The sequence below is a fragment of the Scophthalmus maximus genome, chromosome 20 (genome assembly GCF_022379125.1).
Source record: "Scophthalmus maximus strain ysfricsl-2021 chromosome 20, ASM2237912v1, whole genome shotgun sequence".
Classification (NCBI taxonomy): Eukaryota; Metazoa; Chordata; class Actinopteri; order Pleuronectiformes; family Scophthalmidae; genus Scophthalmus; species Scophthalmus maximus.
The window spans coordinates 16,093,901-16,114,811 of NC_061534.1; the positions used below are offsets into that span (position 1 = coordinate 16,093,901).

General features: G+C 42.5%; 1 protein-coding gene across 2 annotated transcripts in view; it reads right to left on the reverse strand.

Moving 5' to 3' along the window:
- The window catches only part of otud7b (OTU deubiquitinase 7B), a 35,147-nt gene that overhangs the window by 12,244 nt on the left and 1,992 nt on the right, over positions 1-20,911 (reverse strand). For both annotated transcript variants that reach the window (XM_035607508.2, XM_035607507.2), the window contains exons 2-4: positions 2,392-2,634; positions 1,674-1,844; positions 1,122-1,349 (exon numbers count right to left, since the gene is read on the reverse strand). In XM_035607508.2, the coding sequence (XP_035463401.2) occupies positions 1,122-1,349; positions 1,674-1,844; positions 2,392-2,476 (484 nt within the window). In that variant the 5' untranslated portion in view covers positions 2,477-2,634. The remainder of the gene's footprint in view (positions 1-1,121; positions 1,350-1,673; positions 1,845-2,391; positions 2,635-20,911) is intronic.

Consider the following 20,911-nt stretch of genomic DNA (forward strand, 5'->3'; position numbering starts at 1 on the left):
AGACTTAACTCGTCTGTTTGAATTACAAATATAGCATGGTAGTGAAGTGCCCATAGTCTGGTCCCGACAATCAGGGACAAAGGAAAAATATCACGACTGTTGGTATAAAAAGCCAAATTTGATTCAGAGATGCATTTGGAAAAGCATCTGGTATAAATTTGACATTTTTGGGAAGCTGATGCCCCTAAAGTTGAGTGTTAGTTAGGACAAAGGGAACTGTTTTCAAACATGATCTCTGGAAAATGTCTGAAAAACTGCACCCAGACATTTTCCGCAGTCAGGCGCGTTTGCAACAGCAAGAACAATTCCGGAACTTTGTGGCATCCAGGAAGACCATGCAGGAGGCCCGACATGACGATTACTGAGGAAATCATTGTTTACAGTCATCAACACATTCTCACTCTGACATTTTCTGGAAAATTATAAAGGTCAGGTAGAAAAAGTTCTGGAAAATGTCTGGAGCAACATTCGCAGACATTTGCGTGCTCACATACAGCCCCTCCGCAAAAGTTTAAGGAAATGTCCAGACTTCAGTGCATGTTTTAAACAGCTTAAAGCGCCAGAAAGCGATTTGGAGAGAGCTTGTCTCTCTCTTTGTTGTTGTTGTGATTTTACTGATCTCGCAAACCACTCCGCCAAAATGAGTTGCGCCGCCACCCGCCAACACGTGTCCTAAGGTCTCGACGAGTGATGTTTACAAACTGCATTCGCAGTGTTGTGAGGTGTGGTCCGCACCATTTTTTGTTTACGATTCATAGAACAAGAACTGAGCGGAAAACCCACAGGTGAACACACAAAAGTGATAGCTAACGGACACTGAGGATCGCTTACTGCCCCTTTAAGTTACAGCTGAGTCATTCTGCAACTGTCAAAATCTCTCTTATTGTTTCTTTCTCATTACTACTGGTGTTGGCGCAACCTGCATGTAAACAAAGCATACCGTTGAAGTTTGATTTTTCAAACCACCCACATCCAACACCCTGGAGCTTTGAAAATTCCCAGATACTACTCACAGAAAACAGAAGTGGTATTCGCTACAGCCCTAGTTCATCCAGTGAGAGGGTGTGTGATGGGTTTTAAGCGTAGAAAGAATCTTGGGCCGGGTGTTCGGTTTAGCTCACCCGCATGCTCCAAGGCCACCATCATCGACTGCTCTATGAGATCCCTCTCGATGAAGCCACGAAAGTCATCCTGGTACACGGTGAGGTCTGGTAGTTGGAAAGTGCACAGGGGCGTGTCCAGAAGTGGCTCGCAGCTGCTGCCACCAGTGCTGGAGACGTGAGAACGGGCCAGGGACACAATGGTTGAGCTGGCATGGGAAATACCCCTGGACAGGCGCTTCTCTGTGGCTGTAAAAGGGAGAGAAAAAGAGCAGATGATGAGGAGAAAAGTCGAAGTTAACAAGCAAACTTAGGAGAAATTTGGAAGAGAAAAAAAGAGAGAGGGGCCATGTTGCAGTGGTTAGCAGCCAATGACTGCAGTTCTTGAGTGTGTAAGATTGCACTTGTTATTACTGGATGGTAATTGTCTTGGCCTGATTTGGGATGTTACACATTAGCACGTGTCCTCATTTAACATCACTTACTGAGTCCAGCACCTTAAACGGGTCAAATTGTGCTATGCACCATTAAGAAAAAACTAAAAAGAATCATCTCACTTGCCAGTGTCCTCACCTTGCACCACCTCATCTTGTCGGTGGAGTATAGGTCGACCGACTCTCGCCATCTCCCTTTCGGAAGGCAGATACGCTCTCTCCTCTGTGATCGAATACGCCAGGTTCCCAGCATGCACCTGCCGCAGCTGCTCGAAGTCACTGAGTGCAGCAGTGAAATCCCAGTTCTTTCCTACAGAGAGAGAAAGAGAGGGGCCCGGGGACAATATGTGTTTGAGCCAACAGGTCCAGTGTGACAACCTGAATCTTCCATTTCAAGCAAATTGCACATCCCTGATGAGTTTAAACATTTACCCCAAGATGATAGGCTGCCTTATCTTACGTAAAAGGTCACTGGCACATTCCTTTGCTTGGACAAATATCAGAAATTGGTCTCGCTTCGCTGGTTTGCTGCCGTTCTCCGTGTTGCATTGCTTTTTTAACCCATATTCTTATCTGCAATGTGTGTTGCTGCTAGGCAACAGGCACTCTGTTGACTCAAGCTATACCTTCTTTCAGTGAATGTATAATAACCTAATCAACAGTGACAAGGCAGAGGCACCATCTGAGACAGCGACCATCGCCAACCTCTCTCTTTTTTTTTCTAGGAGTTAAACTTGATTTCATAAATAATGATGTATTGCTAAAGAGTCTGATTTGATGTTTATCCGTGAGTATTTATTGTGTAGCATGTGCACAGGACAACAAAGGAGAGGATTAAAAAATTCTGTGCAACTCACCCTCTAGCAGATCTCTGGCCAGTCCCGGTTCAGCTCCAGTGGAACGGACAAAGTCGGACAGGACTGCGTCCATATCCACGGTCATGTGATCATGAATTCACAAGTGGGCGGGTTGCTTTTGTGCAGAATTTCTTTTTTTATATATATGTACAAAACAAAGAATCTGCTCTCCGGCAAAAGGGCACCAAGGGAAGGGGGTGAGGGGGAGCAATCCTCTACCTCGAGCTATTCTACTAGCCACACCTGGAAAAGAGAGAACAGATGGAGAAAGATTAAAACTACAGGTATAAACTCATCAGAAGTTAAAAACATCCTCCATGAGGATTAACAAAATCGTACAAGGGATGAAAGGAGTGTTAGAGGTAGAATGTTTACAGCACTGAAAAGGGGATTGAGCAGGGTCATTATACCAGTGTGCTTCTCATTCAAAAGCCAGTCTGTTGTGGCCTGGCTGCTTTTGAACTTGACACCTTTAACAGTCACTCGACCTGCCCATGACAACAGCCACGGCAAACAGAGTGTTTCGCAAAAGCTCAAATTTGCATCGAAACCTAATTAAAAGTCAGACAGCAACATGTAAAGTGGGTAATTTCACTGTGGTTTCAGTCTTCATCCAGTCTTTTTTTAAACACTTTCTAATCTGCTTAACGTTTTACACAAAATATTTATGAATACAGAAAAACTGTCAGAAACCATGGATTAATTCAAAACTCATGATTATTTCAATATCTAGACTCCCAATTAAAGAAGTCGGGCCCGTCTTCAGATACGACCTGATCACCATGTACAGTAAACACAAGAATTTTACTGACAGGGCAGATAACTTTTAAATTCTGTAAAATGGTTTGTGTGAAATATTCTGCAAACAGCCAAAACAAACTCTGCTTACACTCCATAATCAGCTTAATAGAAGCCAATATTTGTTTTTCTGTTGTAGGTACTGTGAGCAAATGTGCTTTTACAAATTCACTCGAACAGTATGTTACAGCCAACATTATGTCCATCAAGAAGTCCCCTCTGAAATCAATTAAGACAATTTTGCGCTTCAATTTTCAATAGCAAGCCCAAAAGGACCTGCAGCAGTTGGGCACCAAGAATCAATTCAGAAACATTATCAAGATGGGGTTAGGGTTAGTAGGGGGGGCAGTATCAATGGGCCGTTGACACAAAGGATGTAGGGGGTGATCAATGGCAGATAAAAGGAATGAATCGAAGTAGCCCTGGCCCAAAAGATAAAGCTAAAAGCCTTTCCTTTACCAGGAAAGATATTCTGAGCGAACACACATTTTCAGCAGTTCTAGGAGGCAAATCTGGACACTTACAGGCCTTGTTCTGGAACATCTGTCCTCACAGAGCACTTTGCTGTGAGATAGTGCTTTTTATCTTAGGGCATCAACATTGGAAGCACAGTATACTCATTTTACTAGGACAAGAGGCCAGTTAATCATTGAAAATCACGGGGAGACAAACTTACAGACTTAGACCACATTCAGACTCACACAGTCGTGGGTCACATTGTGTTCTGACCGAAAATAGGAAACCAGGGACCGTGCTGGAGTGAGCGTGTTGCTGTAGGTACCAGTAAAAGCAGCTCATACTTCTCTCTAAAAGAAGATTTTACAGTTCATATCAACGTTGCTATCATTTTTTTCTTATGTCAAATTAACACGATGAGGACTATAAGCAACGATTAGTACGTTAGTTAAACTGCAGATAATTTATCGGCAAATGTTCTGATAATAATTGAAAGTTTGTTTGTTGTTTCTATTTTACAGATGTAAAGATGAACCTAATTGAGAAAACAATCGACGAAGCAACACCAAAAACAGTCATTAGCTGCAGCCCAATGTAGAGCACACGGTAAAAAGGTCTAAAGTGCACTGCAGAGCCAAACTGTGAACAGGGAACACCAGTCAGCACTCGGTCTAACTGAAACGAACGAGGAACCTTTGAGTGTTTTTGACACAGAAGCTATTGTCAAATTGGAGCTTTTGTCACAGTGCGCTCTATAAGGGTCAGTGTCATGTGACCTTTTTTGCCCCTTGTTCTGATGAGTGACTGCAGGTTGGGTTTAGTGCACAGGGATTTGGGAGTGTAATTAGGTTAATAAAGTTCAAGAAATTCGACTCTCCCACTTCAAGCAAAACAAGGAAAAGAAAAAAAGAGCGCAGAAAGCGTAACATCGTGCAGAGAGCAGCGCTGTAGACATCAAACTGCAACTCACATTTTTATTTGTTATGTAATTCAACTTTATGCAGTTTAGTCTAAAGTGTGGAACGTATCCACTTCATCTCACATGCCACCATGTCAGAGGTCAGTCTAGAGGGCTGCTGACTGTGATGTTTCCAAAAATGAAAAAAAAACATTTGTAATCAAAGTCTTAAGATTGATGGTTTTTAATAGGCTGGCAGCAATATCAATTGCTTGAAAACCAAAGCAGGGCCAACTTGTATTTATGATCGCTGGAGGTTCAGTCACGTCTTCACTGACTCTGATGATTTAAGCAGAGTCCAGCCTCTATTTTTTTTACTTGACAGCAAACCCCCTAAAGGTAATCTGATGGATTAATTAATGATTGCTGTTGTTTGGCAACAAATCCTGGCACATGGCACACAAAAAACACAGGGCGATAAAAGTGAAGGGCTGTGAACAGAATGTACAAACACAGTTCAACAAAAGGCTGTTGTCACCCTGAGCCTGGAACATCAGCCCATTCCTATGAACCCACTGTGATGTATTTGATGTAATGTCACATGGGTCTCCTTCAGAAACACTTATAAAACCATTTTGTTTAAGAAAAAGACAGTATTCTTAGACAGCGAGTCCCACAAGGCCGTTGGTGTTACACCACAATATCATAAACTGATGCACCGAAATGAAAATTGTTGACCATTGTATGATTAAATAGCCTGAATGTGGTAGTACAAGCACAATTTATAAATCTTTATATAATTCAATTCAATTAAATTGTATTTGTATAGCGCCATATCACAACATACATTGTCTCAATATATAATATATAACACTGAACTATTCTTTTTTTTTTTTTACATTCCAGCAGACACTATACCAGCAGCTCACAATATAACTTTGAACAAATTAGAACAAATAAAATAAAATTCTTTATAATAATTTATACTTTTTTCTTTTCGGCAAAAAACTTTTATGCTGCGTGTAATTTTATAGGGGGGGATATTAGAAGATCAGCATGTCGCCTGCCTCTTGTTTAGTTATGCATTAGTGTAGGTTTCACAAATAACAAAATACTTGATCATTCTGCAAATCAGCACCACCTTATTAGTTATAGATATCAGTACTTTGAAAAGATTGTGCAAGAAACTGTGTCTGTTCCGTACAAAGAATCACACAGCCTCTTTTGTGGAGGAGGAAAGGGCTGTTTTCTTCTTTTTCTCAAAATATTATGACTTTTTCCTCATTAAATTACGACTTTATTCTTGCAATATTATGACTTTCCTCTCAATTAGATAATCAAACTTTTTTTCTGCAATATGGCCCGAATACTCTGCAGTATGTTTGGACAATGTAAAGGAAATATCATTACTTATCAATTTATTGGTCAGATTCGCCTCTGCGAGTCAAAGTATTATTGAGGAAATTGTTTTGGTTACTTCCTTTTTTTAATTAGTGCAATTACAGACTACGGAGGTGAAGAACAGTTGACATGTCAGAACGTACAGATATTAACAGGTTGTGAGTTCAAATTCAAATCAGAAACTGCGGTGCTGCAATGTAGGTATTTACCAAAGTGTCTGATATTGCACCTTACAATTTCATTGACACATTGTTGGCAGGGGTTAGAGTTCATCATTTATCAATTTTATTCTTGATAAATTGTATGGAAGTTTAAGTAAAGCTGTGTCCAGACTCGCTAAAAGCGATGTTGCGTGGCGATCACATAACCGCAATAAAAATGATGTGTCATACCCTCAAAATACTTTTTTTGTTTGGTGGCCAACATTTTTCAACTTGGCAGCCAGAAAAGGAAAAGCCAAACAATAAGGACCCTATGTGGACCACTGGCCAACGTTAACAGCGCCGCTGCCAACGCAGGGCGGTCAGTGATTTGTGTCTGGGATGGCTGAGCTTTTGTCTAGCAGGAGGGCTTACGTAACAGAAGCTGCTGACAACACGTGGGTGCTGGGCTGAGGGCTGGGAGAACGGCTTGGATCGCTGAGGGAGACAGCGAGGTCAACGCAGCCCACCGTGTCAGCCCTTGGTGGACTGAGAGGGTCAATTCACTGCCGGGAGCAGGGACAGAAGATTGTTTTGGTAGCCTTTGGATTATTTAAGGAGGAAATGTTTTTTTATAATCTTTTTCTGGAATAGATGCACCCTCATCTGTGACATTCTCTACATTCTCACCAGGAGAAATGGCTGAGTGTGGCCCGCGGTTTTCTGCTGCTGACCAATCAGAAGCTGAGGAGCTTAAGTGGCCCGATCATGTTGACGGTGGTGGGAGGATAGGGGAGTTGTTTATTGAGTTCTTAGCTTGAGGGGCTCAAGAAGCCTGGATCTCTAAAGACAAGCACAGACTAAATTACCCTGTTTAACTGGTCATTTCTTCTTTAAATAAGCAGGAGAGAATATGACGACACTGATCAGTGAATAACAGGGGAAAAAAAACACTGGCCGAGCAGTGACACAGCTACATAAACAAGACATTTTTAGATACTAGAAGAAGAAAAAATATTTAGCCTGGTGCCAGACATCTGAATCACTGCACACACGCGCGACTTCTCTTTTTTTAACAAAATAAATGAAATCTGGGCTGATTCATTAAATTAGCACAAAATCAATGTACACAGTCGTTACTGCTCTTGTGCTGTGATCACACCAACTGCAAAATGAATATTCGTAAACATGGTGAATGCGCCTGGGAATGCCGGTTTTGCGAACTATGGCTAAAGCTAGTGTCCAACTTCCTGGCTCACTTTCTGTCAAGCCCTCTCCTTTTTTCGCTCCGGTCACGATAAAAATAACAACTCATGTCAAAAAAGCTTGGGGTGCCCCGATTATAGCGACAATAGCTTTATCCTCAATTTCTAATACGACGTGAGGACGTCTGGCTGCGGGTTTACTTTGACTTTGGATGTAATCTCATCGCGGGAATTTGCGTCGCATATGCATCGCATATTCGTCGCATTTGGTATGAATGCCCCATTTAACTACTTCGGTTAACACTATATTGTAATCGTGATTCTTTTAAAAAAAATTGTTTTTATTGTCATTGTTGTTTGTTCTTTTAGAGTCCAGGGTTAAGTTGTGGGCTGGAATTTTTTTTTCAGTAGCCTCAGGTGAGGCAAAAAACTAGGCCTGGAGTCTATTCTGTGCAAAAGGTGCCAGTGAGTGTCATGCTCCACTGTGTGGCTCAATATGGAATGACCTAAATTAAAGCAACACCATATATATATCGTACAATTATGATATCTATGGTAACCAACCGTTAACAATAACAAGCCAATAGATTGGAACCTTATCTAAATATTTCATGATTTAAAGATCAATTATGCAATTTGTTTGTCCTCAGAAATGGGAAGGAACATTAACATACATTATTAATAGAGTCTGTGCAACATTAGGAACCAAAGGATTTTGTGTTGCTCATGGTCGTTAAAGATGTAAGCAATTTAGATTAAGTTTAACACACAGACAGGGGCGTGCAGTGATTAGCACTGTCGCCTCAGAGCGAGAAAGTTCTTGGTTCGAATCCTGTTTCGACCCAACCAACCAACTAGGGGGTTTGCATGTTCTCCCTGTGTCTGCGTGGGTTTTGTCCGGGTACTCCAGCTTCCTCCCACACTCCAAAGACATGCGGATTGGGGTTAGGAGTGGCCGATCTGACGATCTTATATCGTGAATGTTTCTGCAATGCTCTGGAGAACGCGGATACCATAATGACTCTAATAGAAGACAGTCTTGTCACAGAAAACTGGGCGTGCATTCATGCATTTAATGACTGTAGTATCGTTAAGCTCCAACGTCATCTGTGCTGCTAACGGTATTGAAAAAATGAATGCATTCATCTATGATGAATCTTCGCTATAGAGCACAACACTTTTTGAACGCCTCTGGTTCCGGAAGTGAATTTCCCATTCATTTACTCCATTGACATTTCATAAAATCCTTATATCCATATATAAAGAGCCTATTTAAGCCTGGAACCGAGCCGATAAGCTACGAGATGAATTGCTATCATAAAATTCATAATTCGGGGCAAAAGAAAATTTGGAAAACAGAAAAAAAGGCAAAGGTACAAGACTGTTCATTATTATTTTGAGAGCGAAGGGACTACTCATCCCATAAGAGTATTGCGAATTCATTTCCAATGACTTCCAACCGACAGTTTAGCTTCTTCGTGAATTTGACCTTCATCATCATCACTATAGTGTTTATGTTGTTGATGATAGTCTTGTAATGTATTGCAGCTTGTGTTTTGTGTGCGTTTATAGTGTATAATAACCGTAGTGGTAGCGGCGGGTACCAGTAACTCATGCTGCGTTCCATTACATCTCGGAACTCAAAAGCCGGGGTTGTTGGGGTTCCTCCGACTCGACAAGGCATTGGAGTTGCAACCTCAGACTCGGAGGTCTGTAATTTCGAGTTCTGAGGTATAATAGAACGACAACCCGAGCTCCGAGTACAACGGAACGGCGATCGCCACCAATCAAAGACGTTGATGTTACACTTTAGGATGGGGGGTATATCTCAGTGACATTGCGAATAAAAACAAGGTTGATTTCATACGGACTTGTAGCTTCTACATGTGCATACACCATCGTTTCACAACCTGGTAGCATGTGGTAAGTCTACAGTACATTGGATGGTTACGAGATTATGGCTAATAATCAAAATGTCAATGGAGAATATGAATGTGATTTTTACATTCATTGTTGCGCTCTATTCCCAATCCGACCTGTCCTGTGGAGGGGGCGGGGCCAGCTCTCACTGCCCGTCTGTCAGAAGCACACAGAAACACACTGACCTGCTCTGCAGCAGGAGTCAGCTGCAGCAGTCTGACGTGAAACAAAGAATCGGGCCTAGGTTCAAGCTCAATAAAGCGGATCCCGATCAGTTAAAAAATGCCTTGATCTGCCCTCCCTATCGGACACCCCTACCCAGAATAGTTGTGTTATCTGATCAGTCTGTGGTCAGTTACTCAAATAGGATGACTGAGTTGTTCCGTTTCCTTTTAATGGTCAGGACATGACGAATGACCCGTCGAGTTATCTGTCTGTTCTACTTTATTTTTATCACATGAAACTCTCCTGTGATCTCAGCGAGTGTAACACTCCCTCTCTCTCAGCCTTGCAAAACCATATGAGTAAGCAAACGCAAGCCAGAGATAGAGAGATAACTGTGACCTCAGTGCTCCATCTCCGGTCCAGAGTGATGGTGGGATAGAGAACGAAAGCTTTCAACCTCCGGACACAGCAATGACCACTGACAGCTTGAGCCAGACCAACAACCGAGCCAATATTTGCTTGTTTATCAGAAATGCTATTGGTGTATGAGTTGGCCAATGAGTAAATAATATAATATAATAGTTAAAAACTGCAGTACAGACAAACGTTACCAAAGTACAGTAATTTAGAAACAGTTTCTACAGTAATTTATTCAATTAAAATTCCTTTTTGGATTTCTGCCCCCCAACTGGTTACTCCATATCCATGTGGAAAGCCCTGTAGTCGGCTATTTTTTGTGCATATTGTAATAACCTGATTTTTTTACAAAACAGACATTGTGCCTATAACGATAAACATATTGACATGTTATATGGGAAAAGGTATAGTTGTAAATATCAAGTTTAGGGTTTAAAGAAGAATTTAAAAAATAATCAGACAATAATTTATTTTTCAATCCAGCACTACGAAACTATCAATCCAAGAAAATAACCACCAAATGAATCAATAATGAAATTAACAGCTGCGGTCCAAGTACATTGTCCCACATAGTCTGTATCTTTATCAGTTCTTCAAGTCTAAGGGATCGGATTCCCATAAATATATTGTCTAATGTTTTAAACTCTCAAATATCTGTACATCATCCTCAGAAGATCCAGTACCAACCAGGCTTTACTGACAGCTGATGAATGGGAATTTGTAGAGATAATGTAGGAAAAATTACTCGAACAAATGACTGATGCACTTAAGTCTCAAGCAGTCTGATGTTGTCAGAGTTGTCAGTCTAAGTGAGAGCTCTAAAAGTCTGTTATGCTTGTAGCTTACTGTCCTTGAAACCACAGACACAAGCCTTAAAAGTTTGTGGGAGTGAACAGAGCAACAGCTTCCTTGTTAATTGACTTCCCAGTGAGTCAGCGGCCTGTGTCGTTTTTTTAAATACTCCAGAAACAGGGCTTGGTTTGCTGTGAACAAGTTGATCGCAGTAAACACATTACTGCTGGAATAAACGAGAAAAGGAAGAAAAACGAAGGTGTGGTGAGATTGTTGTCCCTCAGCTGCCTTTATCTGTGGAGTGCTGTAATCTGGTTACTGACTGAGCCCAGTCGGCCTACGCTGACTCATTACATAACATGAAAGCTACAGCTGGGACAGAAGCTGATCGGTGCCTGGCTAAGGAACGGAGGAAGCCATATACACAATTCTTCCAAATAGGAATGAACACTCAATAAATATTATCGAAATCACAATACTGGGCAAGTGCAATATCCAATCTGCAGCAGCAGCAGTTTTTGGATAAATGTTCAAATGTGTCACAACATGCAGGTGTTACAGAGATGGTCCTGCCAGAAGATCATACTCTCCAAGTGGAAGGGAACATGCTTGTTTGGTACAGACCTTGTGGCTAATTAATAAGTAGCCCACATCAGCAATCTGTGCCAACTGCACAACGGAACTAAATCCAGCTTGTATTGCATTAGAAATGCAATATAATTAGGATAATATTACATTTGTTTATAAAAGAGCCGCTAGTATCTGACAAACAACGTGAAGGAGACCAAATTTCTGTATCGCTAGGGAAAGGGTACGGCACAAGTCGTGTCTGATAAATAGTTCATGGTTTTTTTGCTGTGGGGAGGGGGGATGAATGGCAGACTTGACCTCAACAAAAAAACTGAAACTGCTGCAAATATTTCGGGTTTTATAATATCTCGGCCCGAGTTTAACACTCGTAAAGCGCCAAATGCTGGTAGATTTTCTGTTTGGTGAGTAAATCTGAGACGACTTTCCGCCATGCTTGTGGGTAAACATTTCTGTAAACAAACCATCTGACCCTAACTGCGACCACACCACGAACAGTAGCCAATCAGAGGCAGAGTACGGCTTCACAGAATGCTGGCAAATGGTTAATGGACTGTATTTATAAAGAGCGTTTCTATTCTTATCGACCAATCAAAGCACTTTAAAGTAAAAGTCACATAAACCCATTCACACACACACACACATTCGTACAGCACGCTGCAATTTGCTGAGCTTTTTGTGTAACGTTCATTCACTGCCAGAAGCCGTCAAGTTAGGGTAAAGTGTCAAGCCCAAGGACACTTGGGCATGCGGACTGGGGGAGGCAGGGATCGACCATCTCTACCTCCTGAGCAACGGCCGCTCTTGTTGCCAGCTACCGTCAGGCTAATTAAAAGCGATATGCCAATATTAGCAAGGTGTATTTACAAGGTGGTCTAACCTACATTCTCCAGAGATCGAGAAGTGATCCCACCGACGCTGCGATGCTGTGGCACCAGGACTCGGACTTCACGGACTGTGCAAAGAAGAGGGTTACCGAGGTAGAGAGCACAGCAACACAAAATCCTTACTCACTCTTTAAAGCGTTATATCATTAGTTCTGGGCCATGTTTTCTTTACGGATATCGTTGCAGCACCGTGTTGACAAACACAAACACGGATAATTACACCCAATACAGCATAGGAAAAGAGAGAGGAGAATATCATGTCCAATTTTGTAATTTTCTGCAACGTCAGGTTCCTTCAAGGGCAACTGGATGCATCGTTTGAATAGTGTAGACACATTACTTTCCGAGGGCTTGAATAATGCCAAAGCTTACGATTCTAAAATAAATACCCCTGTAGGCTCATTTAAGGCTGCTGCCGAAACAAGGTTTTGCATAGCAGAGCAAGTCACCTCCCTTCCTCCATACTCAAAGGCAAAATAAATGTATTTATATAATCACTTTTCAACTAATATGTTCGTTATGGAAGGGATACAAGAGAAATATTCACCTTGAAGTAACAGCAAACAACATAATTGAGGATTCTGTTAGCTTGTCAGCGTTTAGCATGACTTCCTGTTCTGCTGCTGCCTCGCCAAATTCTCCCTTGACCCCCACAGTGGGAGGGGGCTGATCATTTCAGTCACTGTTGGTTTACATCTCAGAAATCAATTCGGTAATTTACTGTGGGGCTATTTCGCTGGACAAAAAGAAACTATGCTAGAAAGCCGGTCATTGGAGAAAAATCAATAACCCACTGAACTGCAGTAAAGCACAATGTCCACGCAGCTGTTGACATGTTAGTTATAGGAACTAGTGGAGCTCTTCAAGTCCATTAGCGGAAGAAAAAAAAATGCTTCTTCATGTGAATCCAAGAAAGCTTTTTGTCTTTAGTGGAGCAGAGAGACCTGATACAGCTTCGGCACGGAGCAGAGAGCTGCCAAATCAATCCTGCCAAATACTAACAGACATGTGGGAATCAAAACTTCTAAAAGGTAGCAGATAAAACTCTCCACAAGGAAAGCAAGTAAGTTGATATTACTATAGTGAATAACATTTTTCTCGGTGAGAAGCTTGTGACATGCACATTCCAGCCCTGAAGACGCCGTGACCCCCAGCTGTGGGCATCTGTGTGTGTACGTAATGCGTAAGGCAACACCAGCCTGAGTGCACACACGGGCTGATGTCAGAGATTCCACACCGTGTTTGCCCTCTTGGAGGCCATGCCACTGGAGCTGATCGGGTCCAAAAGCTGTCGAGTCATCACACAAAAATCTGCCAAGTCTCACTTCCCCCTCGCGGCCTCCCTGGCCGGCCTGCTGGCTCCTGAACATCCAAACCTGATCCATGTGAACTCGGCAGCCAGACGCTCTTTCTCTGCGAGAGCTCACGGCAAAATAAAGTGAAGACAACAAGATCTGCTCGGAGATAATGAATTTGACCTCTGTTAAGTTGTTTGGAGTGTATAAAAAAGCCAACAGATGTGTTAACCTCAGGTCGCAAGTAGATTTGAATTTAACGACCGAGCTACTGCGACTGAATAAAGTTAATCTGATCTAAAAATAGGTCCCGGAATCCACGCAACATGAGAAAATAGCAAACAATTGTTCGTAAAGCTGCCTGCTCTGAGTATTTATCCTTGCATCTACAACAACAATGTGCACTGCTACAGTACCAGTGCACACAGAGAAGCACCACGTAATCTCAGAGTTGCCAGAATTAGAGCAACCTCCCGTTTCAGATGGTCTAAAAATAAATCGGCTCATAATCACAGTTTAAACATAGAAACTCTCGCACTGTGCAGAGTTCAAAAAACAGCCGCCGACTGACATCTAAACACAGTTGGGGACAAAACGCCCTGGTGAACGCCTGATACCTCAAATAGACAATGTGCTCATCTGTTCTCTTAGCGCTCGACACCCGAGGACCTGCCCACTTAGGCTTCGTTTTCATTAACAAAAAGAGAAAGCCGTCTCTGAGGCCAAACTGTTCTTACAGTTTGTTCTTACGATCAAAGCCTCAGATTGTTACGTTGACTTTAACACAGTCGGGCTGGGTGCATACAGGATGAGTACAAAAGATGTTAGAAATTATTCATCAGACTCATCATCCAATGTGTCCAATATTTTTCGATGACGAGGTGTAAATTCGGTGCCAGGACGGGGGCGTGGCTTCAGAGCAAACATCTCTTCGTCGGCGGAGGACTTTCGGAGTCCTTCATAGTCTGCCTAATGTGGATATTCACAAGTTCAGCCGACTGACACAGGCTTGTCAACGTGACTGAAAGCTGAGTCATTGTGAAGCAGAGATCTCTGAATTCACTTAGTTCACCGTTCCCTAAAATCCTGCGCAACAAGAAACAATACACTTTACTTTGTTTTGTGGACAAAAAGTTTTTCTAAGATTTGAATTTGAGTACAAAACTGTATCCTATTCCCAGCAGTGACAACAACTATTTATAAACAGGCTTAACCGGTCGTTTTCCCCTTTAACAGGATGTCTCATTTTAGAGCGGCTTGTGATATATGGGCCGCAGTTTCTATGATTCACTTTGAGAGAGCTGTAAGTAAATGAATGATCACGGTCTCATTCTAAATGTGGCAGCATTTGTTCTAGTAAAACAGCCAATGCAGATGATGGATGGAAAATAATTACAACATAAATTTGTGATGGTTGTTTGTTTTTTTTAAGATCTGCTGAAATTCTACCGACCAATGTGTTTATAATTAGATGAATCAATAATTAGATGCAGCCCTAAAAGTATTAGAAAAAGATTTTTGAATATGTGTAGTAGGGATCGACCGATACCGATTTTTTTTTCATCAGCCTTAGCCGATGACCGATACGGACTGACGATTTTCTTGAGCCGATATTTGGAGCCGATACTACTTTTGCTCCCTCAATTTAATAATTAAATAGAATTAAATTCAGCGGGTTGTCTCATCTGATCTGAGGTTTTAGTCAAAGTGGGGTTATGGCCAAGGCCGTGGCTCGCCTCCCTGGGTAGAGGGAGACGAGGCTCACGTCGCTCTGGAGCATCTCACATGTGCATACACATCTTTTTTTATTTATGTGTCATGCGGATGCATTTGGCCCTATCCCTTCATGGGATTATAAAACACACCTAATTTACAAGAATTTACATCGCCTTCTGGTATTTATATATATATATATACACACACACACATACACACATACACAAACTCGTGAAGCGAATACACCCAAAAAGGAAAGAAAAATCTAAATGAAATTATCAGAACTATTACATATCTTTAATGTTATCATGACTGTAGTTTGGTCAACATTGTCAAGCCGTGGTCTTATTTTCTCTTTTTCTGTCCGTCTTCTGAGAAGGCTCATTATGCAGTCTATTAAAGCCGGCCTCAGAGGTTCCTAGTTTAGGCCCGGGGGCCCACCACCACCGCAGTCCGGCCCAGTAATGACCAGTCGAGGGGTGCTAATTAACAGCCACACCAAGCAGGCTGCTTTGGAGCGGACTATATGGGACCATAAATGACATTCCCACAATCCACAGAGACCACATTACACTGTGCACAGTGTCAGGGTGGGGGACACGGCGGACAAATGTAACGAGGGCATGTGTGACTGCTGCAAAGCCAGCGGATTAGTCAGAAGTGTTCTGACAGCGGCGCAGAGGTACAGTGGGGCCCTGATGTCAGATGCTTTAGACCCCAAATTGCTTCGCTTTTGCGAACATTAGGCGTTGGTTTCAGTTTTCCGGAAATCTGCCCAAACCTGAACTCCCGACTCTGCGGGTGTGAGGCGCTTGTTTGGCCTCGATGTCCTCTCTCTATCGATTATCTAGCCTTTGTGAAGAAATACGAGCCACTGCATCCATCTGAAAACTGCCCACATATTCATTAGTAGAGGGTGCGGCAATCCGACAGCGAATTACAAAACATGTAGGACTCTTTCTTATTAGGATGATTGCAATAATGAAAAATGTATATAGTGAAGTAATAATAATAAAAATAAATAAAAAAAGGTATGGAGCATAGTGCTAAGAATACAGGACTCTCGGGGCCAAACGCTGATAAAAATATATGTTGTCATATTAAAGTCAGGCACTTCACCTACATGATTATGTAGGTCCTACATAACCATAATTTCTAATGGAAAGCAAGTGACAGAAAGTTCCTTAACCATGAGATTTCACTGTACTTGTGGAAAGCTTTTTCATGCTGTCGATTTGCTATACGGAGCATATGTCCTAAATAAAAGTAATGTTTTTTTATTTTTAAACCAAACTGCAAGAGTCAGCGTCCTGATCTTAATCTTAGTATTATTCCCACACATGTAGTAAACCAGACTGATGTAGAAAGTTACCGTAAAAACAATGGACACTGAAGATCCATAGCTGCTAAAAGTTACCTCTCACACTGTTCGCCGGTGTATTTGCAGATTAAACTATACACTGGCAACAAGTGATGTTTCAGGACTGGCAATGTTGCCAAAATACCCTGTTTGCTTAGTGTACAAACAATGTGCTTAATGTTACATAATTCACATTACGAAGGCGAGCTGACTACTGCTTGAATATGAACACCAGCCCTTAGGGAATGCGAGACATTTCTTGCGACACTAACTTGAAATCAGGCTTTGCTGTTTTTAAAATTAAGTGCATTTGTTTGACTCCTGCAAAACAAAATGGGGGGAAAAACGCAGCTACGACTTGGTCAAATGTTCAAGATCGACTCCTGATAAGTCGGCTTGGATGCGAAGCCAACTAAGCCCATGCAGCTAAAGCCAGAGGCTAAACAAGCACCATCCTCTCCAGGCGGGCAGCACTAATGCTCATGCGAATCCCCACGTGCTTTCAGGCCAGGCCCTGTACACAGTGGGACGGACTCCGCGTCACTCCCTGTGTGACGCCATCCTGGGTGACAGGCCCCTCATCAGAGCCGCGTGTGGGATTACTCCCGCTGTCCTGGATCAACAGGGCAGGGCGGGAACGACTGGTGTCTTCTAGTGAACACAGAAAACTACGCTTGTCCAAAAGGTTAAAGCAGAATCGAAATCTCATTATTCATCTGCTATTATACTTATGAAATAAACGAAACAAATGCTGTCATCTTTGGCTAAAACTGTAACTAGCTCCAGTAGTTCTCAAAGCAACCAATTAGTTTTGTCTAGTGTTCTGTTTTATGACTCAGACTCATCAGGTCATATTAGGGTGGATTCAATTAATTTGTCAGTTGAAAGAGATGTTGAAAACAGCACACTAATATGAATATAAAGCAACATATCACACACTAACAGAGCTCCAAAGAGGCCAAATCATCTGCTTATATTGTCCAAGGTGATAAAGAAATTGTTATATCATGATATCAGTGATATTTCAAATTTCTAAACCAAAACAGGAGAAAATTCACTCAACAAATTCTGGGAGATCATTTAAATTTGCTCTGCCAGACTACAGTCTGGATCCGCTCTATTGGGAAGTGATTTTCCCCCTGCAGAAAACTTGCCGGTCCAATCACAACCGATTATCTGACAATGGGCGGGGTTTATACCATGGCGCGGAGGGAGAGCGACTTTAGTAAACAACCAACAATGCCGCTGATGAACATTTGACTAAAAGTACCAGATATTTAAAAAATATATAAATTGTCTTAAATGAAATCATTATATAATTTCAACAGCTGTATAATATGCCGATCACATATCTGACAGGGCAGATGAAGCTGTTAGGGTTTGGCTTGTACAAAGTTTAATCATTAATTCCCCGAAGAAAAGGTGACGGGCATAAAGAAACCGATACAGCAACTGAGCGGCGGCTCTCGTTACCACAGCTTTCCTTGTGGGAGTGGCGCCTCGTGCCGTATGGTGTTATGGCTGCTCGGTTCATATGGCTATATGTTTTCTCACGTTACCGCTCCAACCTACTTTACCAGCCGCTTGTATCGTAGGACAACTGTGAGAATTATCTAAATATAATCCCAGAGCATTCCGCGTGGCTCTACCGTCCGCAATGTGCCGCTCTCAAAGTCAAGCAGCTGCTGGCACCCAGGTAGACGTCCCTGAGTTCACGGTCCCTCCTCCACCCTGACACAGACAGTCCTGGGCACAGGCTGGCTGCTGTGTCACAAGACTGGCAGGCAACCAGCCCTGCTGAAGGAGGGTGGGTCTGCTGCAGGGAGTTTTTTTATGAGTCGCTGTCTGGACACAGTGGCCTCTCGGAGACAAGCCACCTATTGATCCCCATCTCACTGTGGTGGTGCGGGGACCAAGGTAGTTTTCTCTTTCCTATCACATCTGTTCCTGTCTTCATGAACACCGCTACTTGGAGATTAGAGCACAAATGCATGGCGGTAGATGTGTGTTATTTATTTTTTATTATGTCAATTTATTCTTGCTGACAATTAATTAAAAGTGCAAGACTTCTTGCCTTAGTGCCTAACCTGGGCTAAGCAAGTACACTGCAGAATAAAAGGGGACATGTTTCCTTCACACAAAAGTCATGTGTTTGTCCTACTAACCTGAAGAAGCATGCGTCTACTTACTTATTAACCTGACCGTGTTTCAGACATCCTATGGGAATACCTCCGCGGCCTACATGAGCCGAGCTCTGAAACTGACACTGGATCCCTGGACACACACACACACACACACACACACACACACACACACACACACACACACACACACACACACACACACACACACACACACACACACACACACACACACACACACACACACACACACACACACACACACACACACACACACACACACACACACACACACACACACACACACACACACACACACACACACACACACACACACCTACCTGTTTGGGGGAGCCCGGCGAGAGATGAATTTAAATTTTCATACCCTCTGTATTGCTGAAGCAGCGTGGTGACCCTGTGAAACACTATATGAACCAAGGCGGTCTGAGCAGCCACAGACGTCCGGCATGAAAACAGTATGATCCACGTTAAAGATATTAGGGATATTAAAGATAGCTAAGATAGTAACGCAAACCCTTTAAGAAGAGCTAATACTCCAGACTAAACATTTCCCCACTGAAAAGATAAACCGACTGCATGCTTTAGGAAATGATGAACTGAGCACCACATTATAGCTGCCCCATGCTCCATTGTGTTATTGTAGGACTCTGCTTGGCGTCACAGCAAAGCACAGTGAGCCAATAAACCCATTGACATCAGGTCTTGCCACTTTGCAACTTCAGGAGGACAGTTTTATGCAAACCCGCAGGGAGGGAGCACATGTGTCTTCATAGCACTGATTTAAGGGTGTAACAGTACCAGGAATTTGGCAGGCGGCACCAACACAAAGAAATAATGATTCTCTGCATTTTGTCAGTGTGCAAGCAGCTGCTTCAAATGACTCATACGGTGACAGACCAATCGTGTGTGTCAATGTTCATTTTTTAAAGTCATCATTACATTTTGACAGACTGAATCGCGATGACAGCAGTCAACTAAAATTATGAGCAACGGGCTCATGATGTGCTGCATTAGAAATTAATTAACATTTGCCTTTCTAAACACTGTACGAGGGAAACTCCCAAACACTAAACGGTAACGTCATCAATACAAAGTTGACTGAAACAAGCACAACAGCTGCCTTTTAAAAAAAAAAAGTTTAAATAACTTTGAGGTGTTTTCTCCGTTTATTTGAAAGAGTGAACATTTCCTTTTTGGCGTTTGGTCATCTCTAACTTAATGCTCCACACATCAACTCTTGTCTCAGACCTGTTGGATGGGAACTGTCGAGATTTTATTGATACCATTATTCATTCTGCTTATTTGTCCAATTCCTAAATGATTTCTGATCAACTTTCAGCGTCAGTGCGATGTCATGAACACAGCTTAGAAACGGCGCAAAAGCTGTGATCATTTAGGGTTTTCTTAGTCAAATATTCTGATAATGTTATTCAACATGGGATATTCATCCACTGTAACAGACATTCTGCTCTGCTGGGAAGCAACTGCATTCTTGCATAGAGACTCAAACACGAGGTATTCCTAGAATGGTCATGCTGCGAAGATGTTTCAGCGCTTTGCTGGTGTTTCCACCCTTACTTAAAATGACCATTTCACAGACATTACAACTAAGCACCGTCGCCGTGTCTTTGTGAAATGAAGCCACACGTTGGACCAGTTTCTCCTCTCTTCCGTGAATCCTCCACGTATGCAGCAGCATTAGTGTTCGACCGATTTATCGGCCGGCCGATAATATCGGCCGATGTTTGCGTTTTTTACGTGTATCGGCATCGGCCGATGCGCGGCTGCTACGTTCGACAATAGTTTTTTTTGGGAGGGCAGATCCGGTCGCCTATCGGGCCCAGCCCCGCTCTCTCCGGAACCATTTACCCAGCGCCGTCGTGGTGCCTCTGCCCTAGGCTGCACGCCCGCCGGGTACCCAGAAAAACCATGCAGACATTGATTAAAGGAATTGATAAGCTTGAGGGGCATACAATTCTGATGGTTTGGACCATTTGGAACCAGTCCTCGATTCCCTTCCTGCTGCTTTACAAACACTCGCTGCCGCCTTTCCACACACATGTTTGTTCATTTCTCACAACATCCTCGGCACTAATCATTTAACATAAGCGGAGAACAACGACAACACCTCAGCGTTCTCAGCGGCTGTGTCATCTCATCCGTGTCGTTTTCGAACAAAACTATTGTGAAAGGTTTACCGCAGCACATTTGAATGCAAGTGGAGATCTCTACGTGATGAGAAAACCACAAATTTTCAAATCAAAGTGCAATGACTCTGTGACTCAACACAAGCTAAAAACATATTGACTTGTTCTGTGCC